The 20,002-nt window shown below is 40.5% G+C and overlaps 4 protein-coding genes across 4 annotated transcripts in view; all 4 read left to right on the top strand.

Annotated features, from left to right (window-relative positions):
• Nucleotides 1-143: 143 nt before the first annotated feature.
• LOC118240561 (histone H1-like) lies at nt 144-1,386 on the top strand. The gene has a single exon (XM_035521455.1). It carries the CDS (start codon nt 191-193, stop codon nt 815-817), a length of 627 nt encoding a protein of 208 aa, XP_035377348.1. The 5' UTR covers nt 144-190; the 3' UTR covers nt 818-1,386.
• A 208-nt stretch (nt 1,387-1,594) lies between these two features.
• On the top strand, nt 1,595-1,991 carry LOC118240568 (histone H2A-like). Its single transcript, XM_035521463.1, has one exon. It carries the CDS (start codon nt 1,605-1,607, stop codon nt 1,989-1,991), a length of 387 nt encoding a protein of 128 aa, XP_035377356.1. The 5' UTR covers nt 1,595-1,604.
• A 485-nt stretch (nt 1,992-2,476) lies between these two features.
• Nucleotides 2,477-3,171, top strand: LOC113568937 (histone H3). The gene has a single exon (XM_026997076.2). The coding sequence runs from the start codon at nt 2,583-2,585 to the stop codon at nt 2,991-2,993; it is 411 nt and encodes a 136-aa protein (XP_026852877.2). The 5' UTR covers nt 2,477-2,582; the 3' UTR covers nt 2,994-3,171.
• Nucleotides 3,172-8,331: 5,160 nt separating this feature from the next.
• Nucleotides 8,332-20,002, top strand: part of LOC113568715 (NLR family CARD domain-containing protein 3-like) — a 17,446-nt gene continuing 5,775 nt past the window's right edge. Inside the window, exons 1-5 of the mRNA XM_035521420.1 lie at nt 8,332-8,378; nt 10,045-10,161; nt 14,359-14,416; nt 14,687-14,891; nt 15,053-16,829. Of these exons, the coding sequence (XP_035377313.1) occupies nt 8,338-8,378; nt 10,045-10,161; nt 14,359-14,416; nt 14,687-14,891; nt 15,053-16,829 (2,198 nt within the window). The 5' untranslated portion in view covers nt 8,332-8,337. The remainder of the gene's footprint in view (nt 8,379-10,044; nt 10,162-14,358; nt 14,417-14,686; nt 14,892-15,052; nt 16,830-20,002) is intronic.

The raw sequence follows: 20,002 nt of genomic DNA, 5'->3' as shown, positions 1-20,002 counted from the left end.
CATGAGAAAACACAAGCGCGAGCAGCTCGCGGAAGCACAGACGCCGAGGGCTGGGCGGGTTGAGTCTACACCGTCCTCATGCGGCATTTAAGGCCGGCCCCTCGCTAGCAGGGAGGATCAACTCAACAGAGCCGTGTGTTCGACATAGTGTGCTGTTTGCGCGCGTCTATTTCTCGTAGTTAACACGACGATGGCAGAAGTAGCTCCAGCCCCCGCCGCCGCTGCGCCGGCCAAAGCGCCCAAGAAGAAAGCTGCTGCGAGGCCCAAGAAAGCGGGACCCAGCGTCGGTGAGCTTATCGTCAAAGCTGTTTCTGCTTCCAAAGAACGGAGCGGCGTCTCTCTCGCCGCTCTGAAGAAAGCTCTGGCTGCGGGCGGTTACGACGTGGAGAAGAACAACACTCGCGTCAAGCTTGCTATCAAAAGCTTGGTGACAAAGGGAACTCTGGTGCAGACCAAAGGTACCGGTGCCTCTGGATCTTTTAAGATCAACAAGAAGCAAGCTGAAGCCAAGAAGACGCCCGCTAAGAAAGCCGCGCCTAAGGCGAAAAAAGCGCCCGCCAAGAAACCTGCCGCGGCTAAAAAGCCCAAGAAGGTAGCGGCAAAGAAGCCCGCCGCCGCCGCCGCTGCAAAGAAGTCTCCCAAGAAGGCGAAGAAACCTGCTGCCGCCGCGAAAGCCACCAAGAGCCCTAAGAAAGCAAAGAAGCCGGCCGCCCCGAAGAAGGCAGCCAAGAGCCCCAAGAAGCCCAAGACTGTCAAGCCCAAGACTGCCAAGCCAAAGGCTGCAAAGGCGAAAAAAGCTGCCCCCAAGAAGAAGTAAACGTGCATGTTTTCATGTCTTGGTATCCCCAAAAGGCTCTTTTAAGAGCCACCCACTTTTCTCTTCCAAAGAGCGGTTTTCTTTAAACTCTCGAAATGATTACGAGCGAACAAATACGGCCAGGTGTGTAATTGGAGTTTATTTTAACGTGCGATTTCATCCATACAGTATGACTGAGGACTACTGAAATTTGGGAGAAAAGGGAAGGTATTGGGTTTAAATGGGGTGGCAACAGGAAAAAAGTATTATGTATGGAGTGTTTTTAATGAGAATTTGACTGAGAATGTGAAGGACTTTTGTTGATGATTGATTGATTGTGTGATAAATTCGAAGATTTGGAAAACGCGATGTAAGATGATTATTGAGCAATGTATAGTACCTGCAGAAACTTTAAACAGATCGTGTGTGAGTTAAAAGGGTTGAAGACGATTGATAGAGGAAAAAAGACATTTCCCTGGGTTTTTTGGACATAGAAATGGATGATGTATAGCTAATTTACAGATGTAAATTGTATTGTTAATGTATAGAGTGAAGGTAGTCTGGGTCCTCCGGTGGATATTGTTTGTGAGGTTTTTGTGATGGAGTGTTTGTATTGAATTTTCTTAATAAAGTCAATTGAAAAGTGGAAAGGGAGGCCGGCTTTGGAAGTGAACGAGTGCTTCGCGATTGGTTATTCGTCCTGTCCTCCTTAGCCAATAGGAGAGGAGTTGACTTTGCTATATCTGAAGCGTTGTTAGGTGAACGGTGATTATTTCAGCTTTGCTCACAAGACGCAGTTGTATTTATAATGAGTGGAAGAGGGAAGACCGGCGGTAAGGCCAGGGCTAAGGCCAAGACTCGCTCCTCTCGCGCTGGCTTGCAGTTCCCTGTGGGCCGTGTGCACAGGCTTCTGCGCAAAGGTAATTATGCCGAGCGCGTTGGTGCCGGTGCTCCGGTCTATTTGGCTGCTGTGCTGGAGTATCTGACTGCTGAGATTCTCGAGTTGGCAGGCAACGCCGCCCGTGACAACAAGAAGACCCGTATCATTCCTCGTCATCTGCAGCTCGCCGTGCGTAACGACGAGGAGTTGAACAAGCTGTTGGGAGGTGTGACTATTGCTCAAGGTGGCGTGCTGCCCAACATTCAGGCTGTTCTGCTGCCCAAGAAAACCGAGAAGACGGTCAAGACCAAGTAAATTCATCTCTGCTGCGTTGTCTGCAGATCCCAAAGGCTCTTTAAGAGCCACCCACATTGACTGATGAAGTGCAACTGTTCCTATCTGTTCTACCTTGCATTTTTCTCGAGACTACCAAATGATTAATGGGCACCGCTGTCCACTACCGTATCACGTCGAAGCGCACGTACACCTTCCCCCTTTTTATGCGCCCAATAGCATCTGATGAAAGCAAGTACGTACATCTATGTACGTATTTGTAAGAGTAGTAGCTATATGTATATGCGCGCGATGCTGTTGGTGCTATAAACATGCAACAACGTAACAGGGAATACGTTCAGGAATGTACACTGGAGGCAAATAAAAAGTACGGCTAGAAATGTGTTGCCGTGAGCCCGCCTCAGAAGTAGGCGTATCGTCTTGCTTTTTGAAATGCGCGCGTAGCCAATTGGGCCAATTGTCTTGATGTGACGTAGCCTTGTTTGTCCAATGGATGGCAGGCTTACTGAAGACGCCCAATGAGCGCAGGTCGGCGTTATGGCTTAAAAAGGATCCCGTCTGAGTTGCTTCTTATTCTCTTTCTTTGTCAGTTAAGGGTAGAGTTCCGGCGCTATGGCAAGAACGAAGCAGACCGCCCGTAAGTCCACCGGTGGTAAAGCCCCGAGAAAGCAGCTTGCCACCAAGGCTGCCCGCAAGAGCGCCCCAGCCACCGGCGGCGTGAAGAAGCCTCATCGTTACAGGCCTGGTACCGTAGCTCTGAGGGAGATTCGTCGTTATCAGAAGTCTACCGAGTTGCTGATCCGCAAGCTGCCCTTCCAGCGCCTGGTGAGAGAAATTGCTCAGGATTTCAAGACCGATCTCCGTTTCCAGAGCTCGGCTGTTATGGCCTTGCAGGAGGCTAGCGAGGCATACCTGGTGGGCCTGTTCGAGGATACTAACTTGTGCGCAATCCACGCCAAGAGAGTCACCATCATGCCCAAGGACATCCAGTTGGCCCGCCGCATTCGCGGAGAGCGTGCTTAAACTGATCGCTCGGCGTCATGTCCCAAACTACCCAAAGGCTCTTTTAAGAGCCACCTAATCGTTTCGCTGCAAAATGAGCAAGTGGCCTTAGCAACGCTTGAAACTGATGCGTCGTTATAACGTGTATCTGTCATGTGTTTCTAGGTTACGCAATCTAAAGTAGGTTTAGGAGGGTTAATTATGTAGCTGAGAAAGTATGGCAACGGAGGGATTTTTATATAGTAGGACTGGGCAAGAAAAAGGCCTTCGATTATATTTCTAGAGACTACTTATGGTGTACATTGCAACATTATGGTTTTCCAGAGAGGTTTGTCAATATTAAATTATTGTATCAGTTAAGAGGCGCTTTGAAATGTAAAGTTGTGGCTGGAGCGAAATTAAATGAAAGTCAAAGTGAAGGGGTATGGATAGGAGATGGGCAACCTGTACCAATAGATGTAGAAATAAAAAAATGAAATTAAAATATTAGGTTTGATGGTATTAAATGGTAGAACAAGTGAATGGAATGTGTTTCATACCTCTACAACACTGGACCGGAAGTAACAGTGGATAAAGACTGATTCCATTCAGAGGTACAATTTTAATTTCATATATTTAATGTAAAGTGGCGTTCATTGTTAATTTTATAATGCATTATTGTGGAATTATGTTCTTCATGTTTTTATTTGATTTATTGTTTCACGTTCATGTTTTATCTATTATTTTACTCTTCTTTATTGTTGTTGTTTACATACCTTATTGATGGGGGTAATGGTTCAAAAATGTAAGAGGACTAGTATTCTGTTGTTGAACTCTTGATTGTAAAATCTATAAAAATATATAACTGTTTTGGCCAAAATATTCACGACTACCGTTTCCTTTCAATATAACGCGTTTAAACTACTTTCTGTACATTTCTATGACTTTTTTACGCTATACTTAAAACGTACCTCTTTTCTCAACATCTCATAACTTGTCTTCTTATTCGTATTTGTTAATTAATGTGTTGATTTGTTTTAATGTATTTGTTTCTGCATCTTTGTCATAGTAAAGCAACCTTGAGTCTGTGAAAGGTTCTATATAAATTAAACTTATTATTTATTATTATTCTACAAGTGCCATGTTTCTGATGGAACTCCACATTTTCCATTTCAATTTATATATTTTTAAAGCTAAAACGTGACTAAAAATACAAATAAAACCGTCTAGAAGAGCAAGTGCCATGGGAGGTGATAATATAAATGATCCTCTGCTTCCATCTTGTGGCCAAAAATGGAAAACTTCCATGATATTCAATCATTAAGGGCACCTCTTTTTAATCAGAACGCTATCAGAATGTAAAAGTATATTGAAGAACAATTAGCCAGTTTCTCTTGGGAGAAACAACAACAATAATAATAAGCATATGGAGTGGGTATGTCCTTCTCAGAAATCATTTCTAGGCTTAGCTGACAGCCACTGTCATAAAGGTTTCTTTGCTTTTGGATCTACTGTTGAAATAAACAGAATAATTGTCTTTCATCATAAAAAACCGAGCCCTAACAAATAGCTAAAAATGCTCTGAAGACAAATAAAATGGTTTTAGAAATGGACTTGCCTTTCATGATTCTTCTTCTTATTATTCTTATTCTTCTTACTACTGTAAGCCTACTCATGGTTAGTTAGAGGAGACTTATATTTATTTCTTTATGTATTTATTTTATTCATGTTCCACAAGCACTTAATATGTAAGATCAAAGCATGCTTTTCATGCATTTATTTCCATAATCTCATTATGGTCTTTTTTCTTTTTTTTTCTTTTGTGAACTGCTGAAATTACTCATCTGGAACCCCATAGTTGGTTTGTTTGCTGTACTATGTACCAGGCCCTCCTTAACAGATAGCATGTCATACAACAATGTTTACAGTGGTATGCAAAGGTTTGGGCATTCTTGTTTCTTGTCTGAGGGATTTAGTGAGAAGTGGGAGTCTTCTGATTCTTGTTTAAGGGATTTTCATCCATTCTTCCTTGCAACAGTCTCCTAGTTCTGTGAGATTCCTGGGCTGTCTTGCATGCACTGTTCTTTTGATGTCTATCCATAGATTTCAATGCTGTTCAGATCAGGGGACTGTGAGGGCCATTGTTAAACCTTCAGCTTGCACCTTTTGAGGTAGTTTATTATGAATTTTAAGGTGTGTATAGGATCATTATCCATTTGTATAAGCCATCCTCTTTTCAACCTCAGCATTTTTACAGAATGGTGTTATGCTTGCTTCCAGAATTTTCTGGAAGTTCATTGAATCCATTTCCCCCTCTACCCGTGAAAACCTCCCCGTGCCATTGGCTGCAATACTACCCCAAAACATGATTGATACCTCCCCCTCCACCTTAATGGTTGGAGAGGTGCCATTTTTTCTCCAACCATACATGTTTAGATGTTCTTTTGCAAACTTCTGATGCAGAATTTTGTGGTGAGGACGCAGGAGACGTTTTCTTCTTATGATGCTTCCATAAAGGTCATGTTTGTGCAGGTGTCACTGAACAGTAGAACAATGTACCACACCACCAGAGTGTGCTAAATCTTCCTGAAAGTCCTTTGCATTCAAGCAAGGGTTCTAATTTCCCTTTCTAACAATCCTACAATCAGATGTCTCTGAAATGTTTCTTGGTCTTCGAGAGCTCATCTTGACCGGCACTATTCCTGTTAACCACCATTTCTTAAGAAACAGTATCTCACTGTGTAATATATTAATGAAAGATAACTTCTAGAAACAGTACATTATGTGAGTTATTAACTGTTCACTCATAACATGCATTATTCACTGTTAAATTTGTTATTCAATATTATCGTTAATTTGTGGCCCAAATTTAACCTATTTAATTGGCACCACTGCAGTTCTTCCAAAAAACTGTTGCAATTACAAATGCGTTGGTATTCATTTGTTTATGTCTTCTATTTGTATTGGAACACCAGAAAAACTGAGAAAAAAGTAAAATTGATATTTTTCCCACACAGAACTCCAAAAAGAACTGAACAACATTATTGGCACCTTTTCAAAATTGTAAGAAATTTGATTTCTGTCATGACTCTGCAGGTGACAGGTTCTCCCCCAACCTGTTAAAAAGATTATGAAGCTGATTTATCATGTCTTAGGCCTGGACTTGGAGAGGAGTTGATCAGTCATCAGGAGAGAAAGGCCAAGAAGACTCCCTTCACCCCTCCAAAAAGATTCACTGCTAAACCTCAGAACACCATAGTAAAGAACGTGTCACTGGAGTGTCTGTTCCCAGCGAGTAATAGTTCCACTGCAGCTCCGCTCCCTCCTCATCTCTGCACTTTAGTGTTATTTCAACACCTATTAGTGAGAAATGTGATCTTTTTCTCCTTTTCTTGGCAACAATCTCATAAGGTTCATTCTTATAATGAGAGCAATAAACAATAAGAAGTCTAGAATTCAGATTTGCAATATAACTACAAATTGATTCTCACTATGGAGTTGTAATTACTTAATATAATGAATAAATAATCCACCAGCTAGTTAAAATATTCATACTTCTACATCTGACTATTGTACTTCCATCAGTAGCAATATATTCTATGTATAAAATATAACATAAAATATATTCTGTGATGTGAATCTCCGACTGTAATGGGGACATTTCTTACACACTTCACATCAGTTTAGTTAAGTTGTAGGTCTCTGTGTTTTTAGAACAGCACAGCCCCCTCCTCCTCAACTCCTCCCCAAGTCCATGTCATGTATTGCTGGTGTTTGTCAGTGTGTGTGTGTGTGTGTGTGTGTGTGTGTGTGTGTTTGTGTGTTTGTATCTCTACACGACCACGCCCCGCCTTTGTTAGTCGGTTATGTGTTACACCTGTCCCTCGTTATAGTTATTGTTAGCTTGTATATTTAAATCCTTGTCTTTTAGTCATTCTTTGTCTGTGTTTGACCCCATGCACTCTGTATTCCAGATACCCCCCTGTTGTATGCTAGACTGTTGGTTACGTTTTGTGTGTTGTTATTGCTTAACGTTCTTCGTGTTTGATTTTGTTTTTTGTTTTATGTACAATAAACATCTGTATCTGTGAGAATGATGGTTCGTCTCTGCATCTTGCCTCGCCTCCTCCTCATCATCACAACAGCTTTAATACATAATGTCATTTTATATTATTTTATGTAAATTATTAACTACTGAGAACAGTCTTGGACTTTTTTGACTGGTACTGTTGTGTTTTAGGACATACAGTAAAGATTTTCAACTTTGGACTTTCTGGTTCAAGCACACAAACATTCAGTGTTTGGCTGTGACAAGTTCACACTAGCTTTCATTACAAAATCTTATTTATGCTGGTAGATTTCTGACTGAACAGCTTTAGGTTTTTCAATGAACCACATTCTGGTCAAACACTAACACAGAGCATCTGATTCATACACACGTATATTTTAGATGCTGTTCCTCTCTTTTAATGGCAAAGATTTTATTGTCTTCATGATGACAGCTCAGCATAAACAGATAAGGTCTCTACATGCTCCTGAACTTTGAAACTCCAATACCAGAATAACAGGCAACTTTCTTCTTAGAGCACATGCAGGCACTCACTCTCACGCACACACACACACACACACACACACACACACACACAGTGAGAGAGTTCTGGAGACTTTACATGACAGCAACATAAATCATAGCAGGAGAGAGAACACAGTGAGTATCTAAATCCTTCTAGTGATTTTGAGAATAATTTGACTTTGCTATGGATTAAAATGTTTCAGTGCAAAAGTGTTGCACATGACAATTTTATTTATGATTATAGTAATTGGTCCATATTTTAGGCTAAATTGTCTCTTGAAACGGGAGATGCATGAATTAAAAAAGACTTTAATTCCTAAACAGTTCAGCTACCATGTATGTATATACTATGTATGTAAGTTTAACCTCATTTCAAATCTAATGTGCTGAATTTCAGAGCCAACAACTACATCATTAACTGCTGTTTTATTGAACATTTAGTTACAGATTGCCGTGAATTACCAGCTAAAACCAGGAATGAGTTTGATGTGATCTGTAGATGTTTAAATACCATATGGGTTGTAAACTCTCTTAGAAAGACTTGTTTGTAAAGAGAGAAACAGAAAGCATTTTATAGGAAAGAAATACAATCTGGAGTTTATATGCCTTTACACTAGATGTAGTGTATTTATATACCTCTACCTTAAATTGACTGTATTTATGTGCCTCTACATTAGATGGAGTGTAGTAAATATTTACTGAAGTAAATATGTACCCTGCAGTGTGTGTCTGTATATTGTCATTCATTATATATCTGCATGTGTGTTTGCAGGTTTACAGCGGTAATCTGTAGGAGGAGACGTGACCTCCAGAATGAGTGTCTCTGGGGAACAGCGCACACAGAAGGGAGACAGGTGAGAGAACAGAGGCACTCTGTAATTACTCTCATAATCATGCTTGCAGTTTTCTAATCTTATATTTACACGTGGTCTGCCTCTGTTTTCTGTATAGTTTAAAGTCAAATGTAATTTACTTTTATTGCATTTAGAAGACTTTCTTATGAAGGGCAATTTACAAAAATGTTTTGTTGTCAACTCTGAAAATCCCTGGCTAGTACAGACATTTATAATCTTAAAATACTCAGATTGTGCCAGAAAAACTGTGTGCTGATACCTAGATACAGAATAAGCAATACACAAAACATGGACATACAATACACAATATGGAGATAAAATATAAGTGCAAATACCAACATTTTAATAAGTACAAAATTAGTGTACTGAGTACTGAGATGGCTCTTTAGTACTGAGTACTCTTTAGTCAATGTCTGAAAACAGTGAGGGACCCTGCTGGTTGGATAACTAAGGGAAGTTTGTTCGTTGTAAGGCGAACTGGTCTTCTTTTATATTAAAAGTGTCTCTGCTGTTACCTAGATACAAATATGCAATGCAGAGTTAAAGCATAAATACAAATAACAAGATAAAGTGCACAATTAATGATTAGGTACTTAAGTACTGGAAGAGACAGCTCTTTAGTCAGTGTGTGAAGACAGTGAGCTAAGGGAAGTTTGTTTTATCATTGTAAGACAGTTATTTGTCTTTCTTTTATATTAAAGTTCACTCCATTACCTGTGTGTGAGGACAGAGAAGAGTCTTGATGCTTGTCTTCCTTGCGTGTTGAAGGACAGTGGGTTGAGTCAGCCTGTACTTGAAGCTTGAAGGGCTCTAGGTGTGGATCAAGGTTTGAATGTAGCCATCTGGCAGAGAGGGGCTGGTCCACTTTTGTCTCTGTAGGGTAACATCAGGATTTTAAATCTGATACAGCAGCTACAGGAGACCAGTGAAGGGAACACAGCAGCGAGGTGATGTGGGAGAACTTCAGAAAGTTTAAGACCAGCCGTACTGCTGCATTCTGGATCAGCTGTAAGGGCCTGGAGACACACATGGAGAAACCAGCCAGGAGTGAGTTACAGTCACCCAGTCTCAAAGTAATGAGGGACTGGAGGAGCAACCTGGGTGTCCTCTTTAGAGAGAAATATTCAAATCCTCCAGATGTTGTAAAGAACAAACCTGCCTGACCAAGTCAGGTTTGGAACAAGAGCCCAGAACAATAACTGGACAATCACAATTACACAGACATTTCTGCATAATCAGAGTGAGCAGGGAGTTCTTAAAGGGTAAAGTCAATGTGGCAGCGAACTTTGGATATGTGAGATGATTACTTTAGAAAATACACTACAAATGTGAAACCGTTTTAAATTAGACTTTGGCAGTTTAATACTATGCAAAGTAACATGTCGATTCCAGTAATCCCAGTTGCTGAATAGTAATATGAAGCCCCTCACTGTGTTCTAACTCTGGTCATCTTAAAGATTACTTAGTAAATAACAAGAAACATAATAACAACTTTTCTGTTTTCAACATATTTCTAAGAATTATTAAAAAAACATGTTAAATAAAAATTGCAACAATAGATATAAATACATATTAATTTATATTTGCACCAATTATACACACATTAGTATTTTTAGTAATGCACATTAGTACATTAAAACAATATCTTTTTAATGTTCTGAGTTAGTCTGATTCAGGATAAGAGATCAGACTCACCAGAACCCAGCTGTGTGTCCATGAAGAGTGACCAGTCAATGGACAATCCACGTCACTTCAGAGAGGGAGTGTGTCCTACTGAGCTCAGGTAAGGATGATGTAGGAAATGTGACTGTTCTTCTGAGCTCAGGTAAGATGGAGTCCTCCACTTACACTTCAGAGAGGAAGAGTGTTGATGAGAGGTGATGGTCTCCTGGTTTAGGACAGTGTTCCACACTCCCAGTCCCACCTGATCAAACTCACTCAGCTCATTATGAAGCCCTTCATGAGCTGCTTCATGTGTGTTGGAACAAGAGAACACTAAACTGCAGTGCTGCAGGTCTCCAGCACTGGGAGTGAGGAACACTGCATTACGGGAATAAATCAATTCATCCAGCCTGCATGTCCTGAGTAGGAGGAGTCTGTGGTGCTGAGGAGGTCAGCAGGAATGAGGAAATGTATATGTGAGGAGTCAATAGCTATGTTTATATGCAAACAATGGAATGGATTGAATCAAGATGTTTACATGGGTCACATAAACAGTACATGTAACTTGGAAGGCAAGGCAGGATGCAGAGGTGAGCCATGAAGAAATAAATGTTTATTGAACACATTAAACAAAATGTAACTAAAACACGAGGAAGAACGCTGAACATGAACAACACAAAAACAAAACAAGAGCTAAACAGGATTATACATTATCATAGTATAACACTAAGGCAGCTACATGGGTTAAACACCAACAAAGACTACTGACGAAACAGGACCATTAATACACACGTTAATAATGTAAAACAAGGAACAGGTAAGATACACGCGAGGGGTGTGGCCACGACGACAAAGAGAGAGAGAGACACACACACACACACACACACACACACACAATATCACACCTGTACATTTACTCAAAGTACATAAATCACCTGTACAAGTTTATTTTATATAGTGCATTTCTCAAATTCAAGGTCACTTTGCAATAACAGTATACATGGAAGGATATATAATTAACACATTTAGCACATTAATTTATCAACTATTAACAACTGTTACGGAACGCTCACCTCCCGTGAGTCATATAGTTCGGCCAGCCACGTGTAGTGGGAGGATCTGTTTGTTGCTACACCTGCACACAACTGCACCTTTTTTGTCTGTATGTATTTAAACCTGTGTCGAAGTGTGCAGAGGGTTGGTCATTGTGGATGTAACGTATTAATGTTTCATGGTAATGTTACATGTTTTCGTTATTGTTAACTGTGTTCGTGTTTGTTTAATGTCACCCGTTTCATGTTCATTTTAATGTTTGTAATGCTTGTGAGTGCCGTTATCGTTCCATGTTTATATGTCAATAAATGTACATCCCAGTCGCTGGAGTGTGTGTGTGCTGCCCCTCGCCCTGCGGCACTCGGGCCACCACGCGTCACAACAACATTTTGAACATATTGAAGTTTGGGTTGTCAATGAAGAGAGAGTTGCAGTAATCAAGATGGGATGTGATGAAAGTATAAACCAGCGTTTCAGCTACTTGTCTGGAGAGCTTGGGCCTAATCTAGTGATACTGTGACCCTGAAAAAAAAGGCACTTTTAGCCTTGTGGGGTTCAAAGGAGAGTGAGGAGTACACCAAGGTTCCAAACTGCAGTTGAGGGTTTGACCAAGACCCATCCACACTGAGTTTAAAATAGATCATTTGGCCATTGTGGATTTAGAACCAATAAGTAAATTTTTAATTTTGTAAGGATTTAATTTTAGGACATTTATGTTCATCCACTGTTTGAGATTTTGGATACAAGAGAATAAAGCAGGATGTGGTAAGGTAGTGTTAGCTTTGGTGCTAATATAAATCAGCATAACAGTGGAAACGGAGATCATGCCTGCGGATAATCTGACCAAGGGGTAACATATAGATTAAATAGGAGAGGACCAGGGACTGACCCCTAGAGAACACCATGAGTAACAGTATCAGTGTGTGATTTGTGTTTACCAAGTGTGACAAAATGTGATCTATTAGAGATATAGGAGGTAAACCATTCAAGAACTGTATTAGTAATCCCAATGTCTGAGAGGCAGCTGATAAGTATGTTATGGTTTAATTGTGTCAAACACAGCACTTCTATCTAGAAGATCTAGAAGGAGGAGAACACACAGGGCACCAGAGTCAATAGAGAAAAGGAGATCATTGAAAACATGTAACAGGGCCGTCTCAGTGTTGTACATAGTACGTAAATCAGAAAGATTGCAGTTGAAAGGCTGGAACACTGATTAGACAGGGGAGACCAGAAATGGGCCAGTAATTATCAAGTAGTGCAGCATTTAGTCCTGTTTTATAAAGAATGGCAGTTAAAGCTGAGGTTTTGAGCGCTGTAGGAACAGAATCCGAAGTAAGGGAAGCATTACTGAGATGACATGGGAGAAATGGCAGAAGAACACTTAAGAAGAGGAGTGGGGGCAGGATCAAGCTGTAGGTAGATGAGCTGGATTTAGCTACAGTAGTAATGCTATTACTGAACATTACTGAGCTCCTCTTTTAATGACTGGACACAAAGAAACTCTTGATTACAGTTTATCAGGCTTTGCCAGAAATGCAGCAAAAATGTTTAGAGTCAGTGGATCAGTGTGTGTTTACATGTGCACATAGTCTGGCTAATATTATCCTGGAACATGTTTTTATCAGGCTAATCTTAGGTCAACTAAGACACTATGTCACACTATAACAATCAGACTGTAATATTAACAGGATCATATCTAAGTAAGACAGTTGTAGACTAATATAAGATCATGGGTGTACATGTAAACATAGATAGTGAGGGGTTAACACTTGTGTAGCAGTTCATTAAAGCTGCTTGTATTGTTCCTAGAAATACAAAAATCTTGGTGTTATCTTTTATCCAGATCTCAGATTTGATCAACAAATCATTTCTGTTATTTGGAATCATTTTCCCAAAATCAAATGATCTGTTCAAGCACAGGAACAAATCGTCAATACCTTTATTTTATAAAGACGAACTCACTGGCACGTTGGAAGCTTTTTTTTTTTTTTTTTTTTTTCTTTTTTCCTCCTCACATAGATTGTAACTTCCAAATGCTCCCTTTTATTTGTTTTTAAAACATTACGTGAACCATCATCGATCATCGATGTGCTCTTCCAAGTCTCAGAGGTGTTCAGATCAGGTGTTGTTGGCTGTTCCACAGTCTTGACAGAAGCCAAAGTGTGACTATGTCTTTTCTACGGTCTTGACTGAAGCTGAAGTGTGACTGTGTCTTTTCTACGGTCTTGACTGAAGCTGAAGTGTGACTGTGTCTTTTCTACGGTCTTGACTGAAGCTGAAGTGTGACTGTGTCTGTTCAGCTGCAGCACTGAGGCTGTGAAACAGTCCTCCTCTGAATATCAGCTCTGCTCCCTCTCGTCCAGACTACCTAAACACATCTTTTTACTCTGACATCTTCATTTCTTTCACCATGTTTATGTATTATAGCACTTTTCATTTTGTTTTACATTTCATAGTCTTTTTATTAAGACATTTTTTCCTAACTTTGCACAGCACTTTGATCATTGCTGATCATTGCTGTTGATCATTGCCATTGATCATTGCTATGGTAAATGTGCTCTATAAATAAAATGTACTTACAAATCATCTTGTAAAGGAGCCCCTTTGTCTGTTTTGCTTTCCCATGTCATCCTTTGTTTATTGTTGTATCTGTGTGTTGTCCTTCTCCCTGCTCCTCCCACCATTCTTTCCACTCCCCAGCCTAACTCCTCCCACCATTCCTGCCAAAGCCCCAACCTAACTCCTCCCACCATTCCTGCCACTCTCCAGCCTAACTCCTCCCACCATTCCTGCCACTCCCCAGACTAACTCCTCCCACCATTCCTGCCACTCCCCAGCCTAACTCCTCCCACCATTCCTGCCACTCTCCAGCCTAACTCCTCCCACCATTCCTACCACTTGTCCTTAGTCTCTGTGTCATTCTCTTGCCAGATTCCTCCATGTATATACTCCTCCTGTTCCTGTGTTCTTCCTATTCTTCTTTGTGGATTGTTGTCTTCTTGTGGCTCAGTGTGTTTAGCACATTTGCTTTACTTTCACTTTCTATTAAATGTCTTTTTGAGTTTCTACACTCACACCTGCATCCTGATCCTTTCTGCTGCCGCACACCAGGCAGCATCACAGATCTGTTATGAAATGCAGAAACACAAGTGTTGATAATATATAATCTTGTATATTATCTACTTGTCTGTACAATCATGTGTTGTGCAGGTATGAATGTGCTACATATTCCTCCATAAAAGTCTGTTGTGTTTGTCCACAGTGTACAAAGAGAAAAAGCAGAACTCACCTACAGAAAACAATTGGAGTCCATATTCAAGGTGTGTATGTGTGTGGGTGGTTCTAGTATATTTGTATGGGTTTGGGATGTAACTTAGAAGTGGATTACATTTTCCATTAAGTAATGAATAAAGTAATCCCATTACAATTTTAGATAGGCAATGAGTAATGGATTACTTTTTTTTTTTTTTTTTTGAGTAAATACCCAAACACTGCCAGAGTGTTTGCCATCATAAAACAAAAAAATTTAATCATCTATATAACATTGTGGTGCTTTTTATGATTGTCTGTTGCTGTTTATTCCTAACCAGGAGCTGGAGCACAAAGTCGTCTCTCTGGTGAAGAAGGAGCTGAAGAGGTTTAAGAAGCTGCTGAGTCCAGATTACCCAGCAGGCTCTGAGAGAGAGATGGAGGATGAGGAGGATCAGAGCAGTGTCAGAGAGGGAGTGCTGAAGATCACACTGCATGTCCTGAGGAACATGAACCAGATAGACCTCACTAACACACTACAAACCAGTAAGAGCTCTGGATCATGTCATTATTATAGCAGTATCACTCTTACAAAATATTGCCCTCTGTGTTTGGGCAAAGTGTTTTAGTTTGTTGTTTTTTTAAGTGACTTCAACATCAGAGATAACAAGAAAATAAAATATTTGTCATCATGTTCTGTTTATTAGAGCTGGTCTCTGTATATCAACAAATGCTTAAACACAAATTAATGGAGAAATTTAAAAGAATTAATGAAGGACTCTCATATCATGGAAGGTCATCACTTCTGAATGAGATCTACACAGAGCTCTACATCACAGAGGGAGGGAGTGGAGAGGTCAATAATGAACATGAGGTGAGACAGATTGAGACAGCATCCAGGAGACTAACAACACAGGAGATACCCATCAAATGCAATGACCTCTTTAAAGACAAACCCATCAGAAGAGTGCTGACTAAAGGAGTTGCTGGAATTGGGAAAACAGTCTCTGTGCAGAAGTTCATTCTGGACTGGGCTGAAGGAAAAGCAAATCAGGATGTTACCTTCATATTTCCATTTCCTTTTAGGGAGCTGAATTTGATGAAGGAGAAAAAGTTCAGTTTGATGGATCTGATTCATGACTTTTTCCCAGAAACAAAACAATTACAGTTAATAGACTGTGTTGCTTACGAAGTCATTTTCATCTTTGATGGTCTGGATGAGTGTCGACTTCCTTTAGGTTTCCAGAACAATGAGAACTTGTGGGATGTAACAGCATCAACCTCAGTGGATGTGCTGCTGACAAACCTCATCAAGGGGAATCTGCTTCCCTCTGCTCTCCTCTGGATAACCTCTCGACAAGCAGCAGCCAATCAGATCCCTCCTGAGTGTGTTGACCAGGTAACAGAGGTACGAGGATTTAAAGACCCTCAGAAAGAGGAGTACTTCAGGAAGAGAATCAGTGATCAGAGTCTGGCCAACAAAATCATCACACACATGAAGTCATCAAGAAGTCTCTACATCATGTGCCACATTCCAGTCTTCTGTTGGATTGCAGCCACTGTTCTAGAGAGAATGTTGGGTGAAGCAGAGAGGGGAGAGATCCCCAAGACTCTGACTCAAACGTTCACACACTTTCTGATCTTTCAGATCAAACACAGGGACAGAAAGTACCATGGAAACACTGACACTGATCTTCAACAGACTAAAAAGACAATTCTGGCACTGGGAAAACTGGCTTTCCAACAGCTAGAAAAGGGCAATCTGATCTTCTATGAGGAAGACCTCAGAGAGTGTGGCATTGATGTCAAAGAAGTGTCAGTGTACTCAGGACTATGTACCCAAATCTTCAGAGAGGAGTCTGGACTGCAGCTGGGGAAGGTTTTCAGCTTTGTGCATCTGAGTGTTCAGGAGTTTCTGGCTGCTTTATATGTATTTCTCTCCATCATCTCCAACAACACAAATGTGCTGGAAGAACAATCCACTGCAATCCTACATGAGTTCAAAAGATCAACAATCTCTGACTTCCTTATGAATGCAGTGGACAAGGCCTTACAGAGTGAGAATGAACATCTGGACCTTTTCCTCCGCTTCCTTCTGGGTCTCTCACTGGAGTCCAATCAGACTCTCTTACGAGGTCTACTGACACAGACAGGAAGCAACTCTCACAGCAAAGAGGAAACAGTCAAGTACATCAAGGAGAAGATCAGGGAGAATCCCTCTCCAGAGAAATCCATCAATCTGTTCCACTGTCTGAATGAACTGAATGATCATTCTCTAGTGCAGGAAGTCCAAACATACCTGAACAGAGGAGGTTATCGTCGTCTCCACAGAGCCAGTCTCTCTCCTGCTCAGTGGTCAGCTCTGGTTTTTGTGTTGCTGAACTCAGAAGAGGAGCTGGATGAGTTTGACCTGAGTAAATATGACCCATCAGAGGAATGTCTACTGAGACTGCTGCCAGTGGTCACAACATCCAGAAAAACTATGTGAGTATTTTCATTCATAAACACATTACTGCACTGGCATTGTACATCATGATCTCCATTATAAGGTACTTTGTTAATTTGTGAGTGTTTCCTAAACCCCTTTGTAACTAATGTATCATGCACCCTAATCACCATTTAAGGTATTAGTTGACCCACTCATTAATCCTAAAGTGCTTAAGTGTCTTTGGGCTGCTTTTGCACTGACTACCGGCAGTGCCCACCAAACACAACACAAAACCAAACACAACACTTCTGTTTCTTTCTCTCTCTCTCTCTCTCTCTCTCTCTCTCTCTCTCTCTCTTACACACACACACACACACACACACACACACACACACACTGTAAGTGTATATGTCTCTCTTACACACATTGACATTATCACTCTTTTACATGTTTGTTATTGTATTTACTTACCCCTCGCCTGCTTACCTACAACCAGTGATGGAAACAGGTGCACGCCAAGATTTAACACATATAAAACATAATAAATTTATCTGACTGAATTACAATTACAAAGTATTTGAGTAAATTCTATTGTGTAGCCCAGTGTAAGTCATGAGAATATATGTAATCAACTTTAAAAGTTACTTAAGAATTTGCATTATGTAATACTATGTAAATATTAACTAATAGATGGATAGAAAACAAGAGTGAGCTAGAGAAAGGGTGAAGGAGAGAAATATAGAGAGAAAGTCCCAGGGAGAGGTTCCTCTAAACCACACTGCTCAGTCCATCAGCTCTGACTCAGCTTTGCTCCAGCTCTCCCCCTAAACCCTCCAGACCCTGACTTCCATCTTATCTTCATCAGGACTAGGGTTTGCCACCACTGACCAATCAAAACTAACCACATACTGGTATCACCCACACCAGAGACACAGATGAGCCAGTATATCCAGTGCTTTCTCTTCTTCTGGGGTTAGTGTGGACATCACTGCCCATTGTTCAGTGCTAACTGCATACACTTAATCTCTGCACAATGTCAATATCACTACACTGCTTCTGGCTCTTTGTTACAAAAATTTACAGTTTTGTTCAATTTCCTCCAAGGGAAAATGGAACTCCTTTATTGTAAAATTGCACTTACCCTTCTGTCTCTCTTCCAATACTTCAGTATCTGAATCTGTGTTTATTTATACTGTTAGCATCTTTGTTCAGTTTATAGTAATTATCTTTGGACTGTCGATCTATTATTTGCCTGTTGACTTGTGGGACTGTTTCCAAACTTAGGCAGGGCTGGAGTTATTGAACTTATTTATTATTGTCTTGTCAACAGTGCTCGGAATTAAGTAAGTAAGTGTGTGTGTGTGTGTGTGTGTGTGTGTGTGTGTGTGTGTGTGTGTGTGTGTGTGTGTGTGTGTGTGTGTGTGTGTGTGTGTGCTCATTTGTACAAAAGAGTGAGAAAGGAAATCATCATCTTGGTGCAAAATGAATCGATCAATTTAACATGACTGTTCAAAGGAGATAAATTAATAGAGGTGTGTTGTAATAAGGAATAAGCACATTTTGTGTTTTGTCTGTGTGTAGATTTCAGAGAGAATAGTAGAGACAGGTAGATAAAGAGAATAGAGATGTTTTGTTCATCTAAATCAGTAGGACATCAAAACCTGCACAGCTTTTAGATAGAAGGCTGGACATTCACTGTTTTTGGATCCAGACATTCTACAGTGATATGTTTAAATTCTGACATCAGTATCTCATCAGCTGATAACTGGAGCAGTTTCTCTTATTCAGCACAGATGAGATCCTCAGTCGTTCCCATGAGGTGAAAGGTGAAAGGTGAATGGGTTCCTGATGGCCCTGATTATGTCACACATTTCAAAAGTGTCAGAGAGGCATTCCATGTTAAGATCATCCAAACGGGAGAATCTATCAGCCAGATAGAATAATTTATCCTGCCATACTGAGTCTCCAAATACACCCACCAAGGGAGATTGCTGTTCTGGCATAAACACGTGTAGCTCAGATGCAGTTCAAAGAGCCTTGTGAGTACTTTTCCCCTTGATAACATCTCACTTCAGCACGTAGCAAATGCTGCACATGTTCACTGCCCAGTATCTCACAAAGCACACTGAACAAAGATGAAGTTATAGGTTGAGCTTCTATAAACTTCACTGCATCACTGCATCGTCACTGATGTAAATAAATTCCTGAATGAGCAGCAACAGCGCCCTCTCCTGGTGAATGTAGTGTTACTGTCACTAATATTTGTGTGGCGTTATGGGGAGTTCACTGTATGTCTGACTATGGAGATTCAGTTGGGGAGGGGTGGACTATGTGTTGATGATCTGATGGTGTATTAGCATACAGACGGCGATTCACTTTATTTCACCTGCTGTTATTGATAAATGAAAGTAAGATTATTCATTCGGTATCTGGCGTCGATTAAAAATATCATTGTTAATGTAACCTTTTCTCTCTCTGCGGCTCACTGGCGAGGCTCTGCGTTGTTAGATGGAATGAAGGAGACCAGGGAACGCAGAATTGTGGTGCATCAGCTGGTGGCGCTGTTTTTATTGGTCAACTTCTCTAGGTTGCGACAGGCAACGGTTTCTTCGAAAAATAAAACAGTAATCGATTCAAACAGCTCAGTTTCTTAATGCCGATGAAAGTTGCAGGCAGTATCATCCCCTTCATTTCCAATTTACTTGCACTACACAGCGCGCATAAAACTAAAATTTACACGAAACAAAACAAATTCTAACCTTTATACATTCCCTCAACTAATATTTTCAAAGAAATAAAGTACAAAAACAGCCCTTTTCAGGGCGTGACTACAGTACATGAACACAGCCGATACCGCAAAACTTATTTATATCCATCTTAGCCAGTTAGATTAGCAATTTAAAGTTATGGGATCACACGAATAAACGAAAAAAATTCTCACTAAACAAATGACATGTGGGTTATTACATATCTAATCTGTGCGAGACATTGGATGCAGGATGGATGCCTACACTTTTCTAAGGATTAGCATGAATTATTCACAACAACAAAATCAGTACAAGCCCCCTTCAAAAAATAACGTTAATGAATCCACTGCAGCAACGTCGCAGCAAGAAAACGTGCGAAACAAATCACGCGCCACCCAATGGCTCCAACCGTCAACACCAACAACACGAACGAAGCTAATCGGTTAGTTAGCAAGCGTTAGCACGTTTCCGGTGAAAGGGGA

Source organism: Electrophorus electricus, chromosome 22 (genome assembly GCF_013358815.1).
Source record: "Electrophorus electricus isolate fEleEle1 chromosome 22, fEleEle1.pri, whole genome shotgun sequence".
Classification (NCBI taxonomy): Eukaryota; Metazoa; Chordata; class Actinopteri; order Gymnotiformes; family Gymnotidae; genus Electrophorus; species Electrophorus electricus.
Note: the sequence above shows the minus strand (reverse complement) of the source record. Positions and strands in the feature narration are given on the sequence as shown.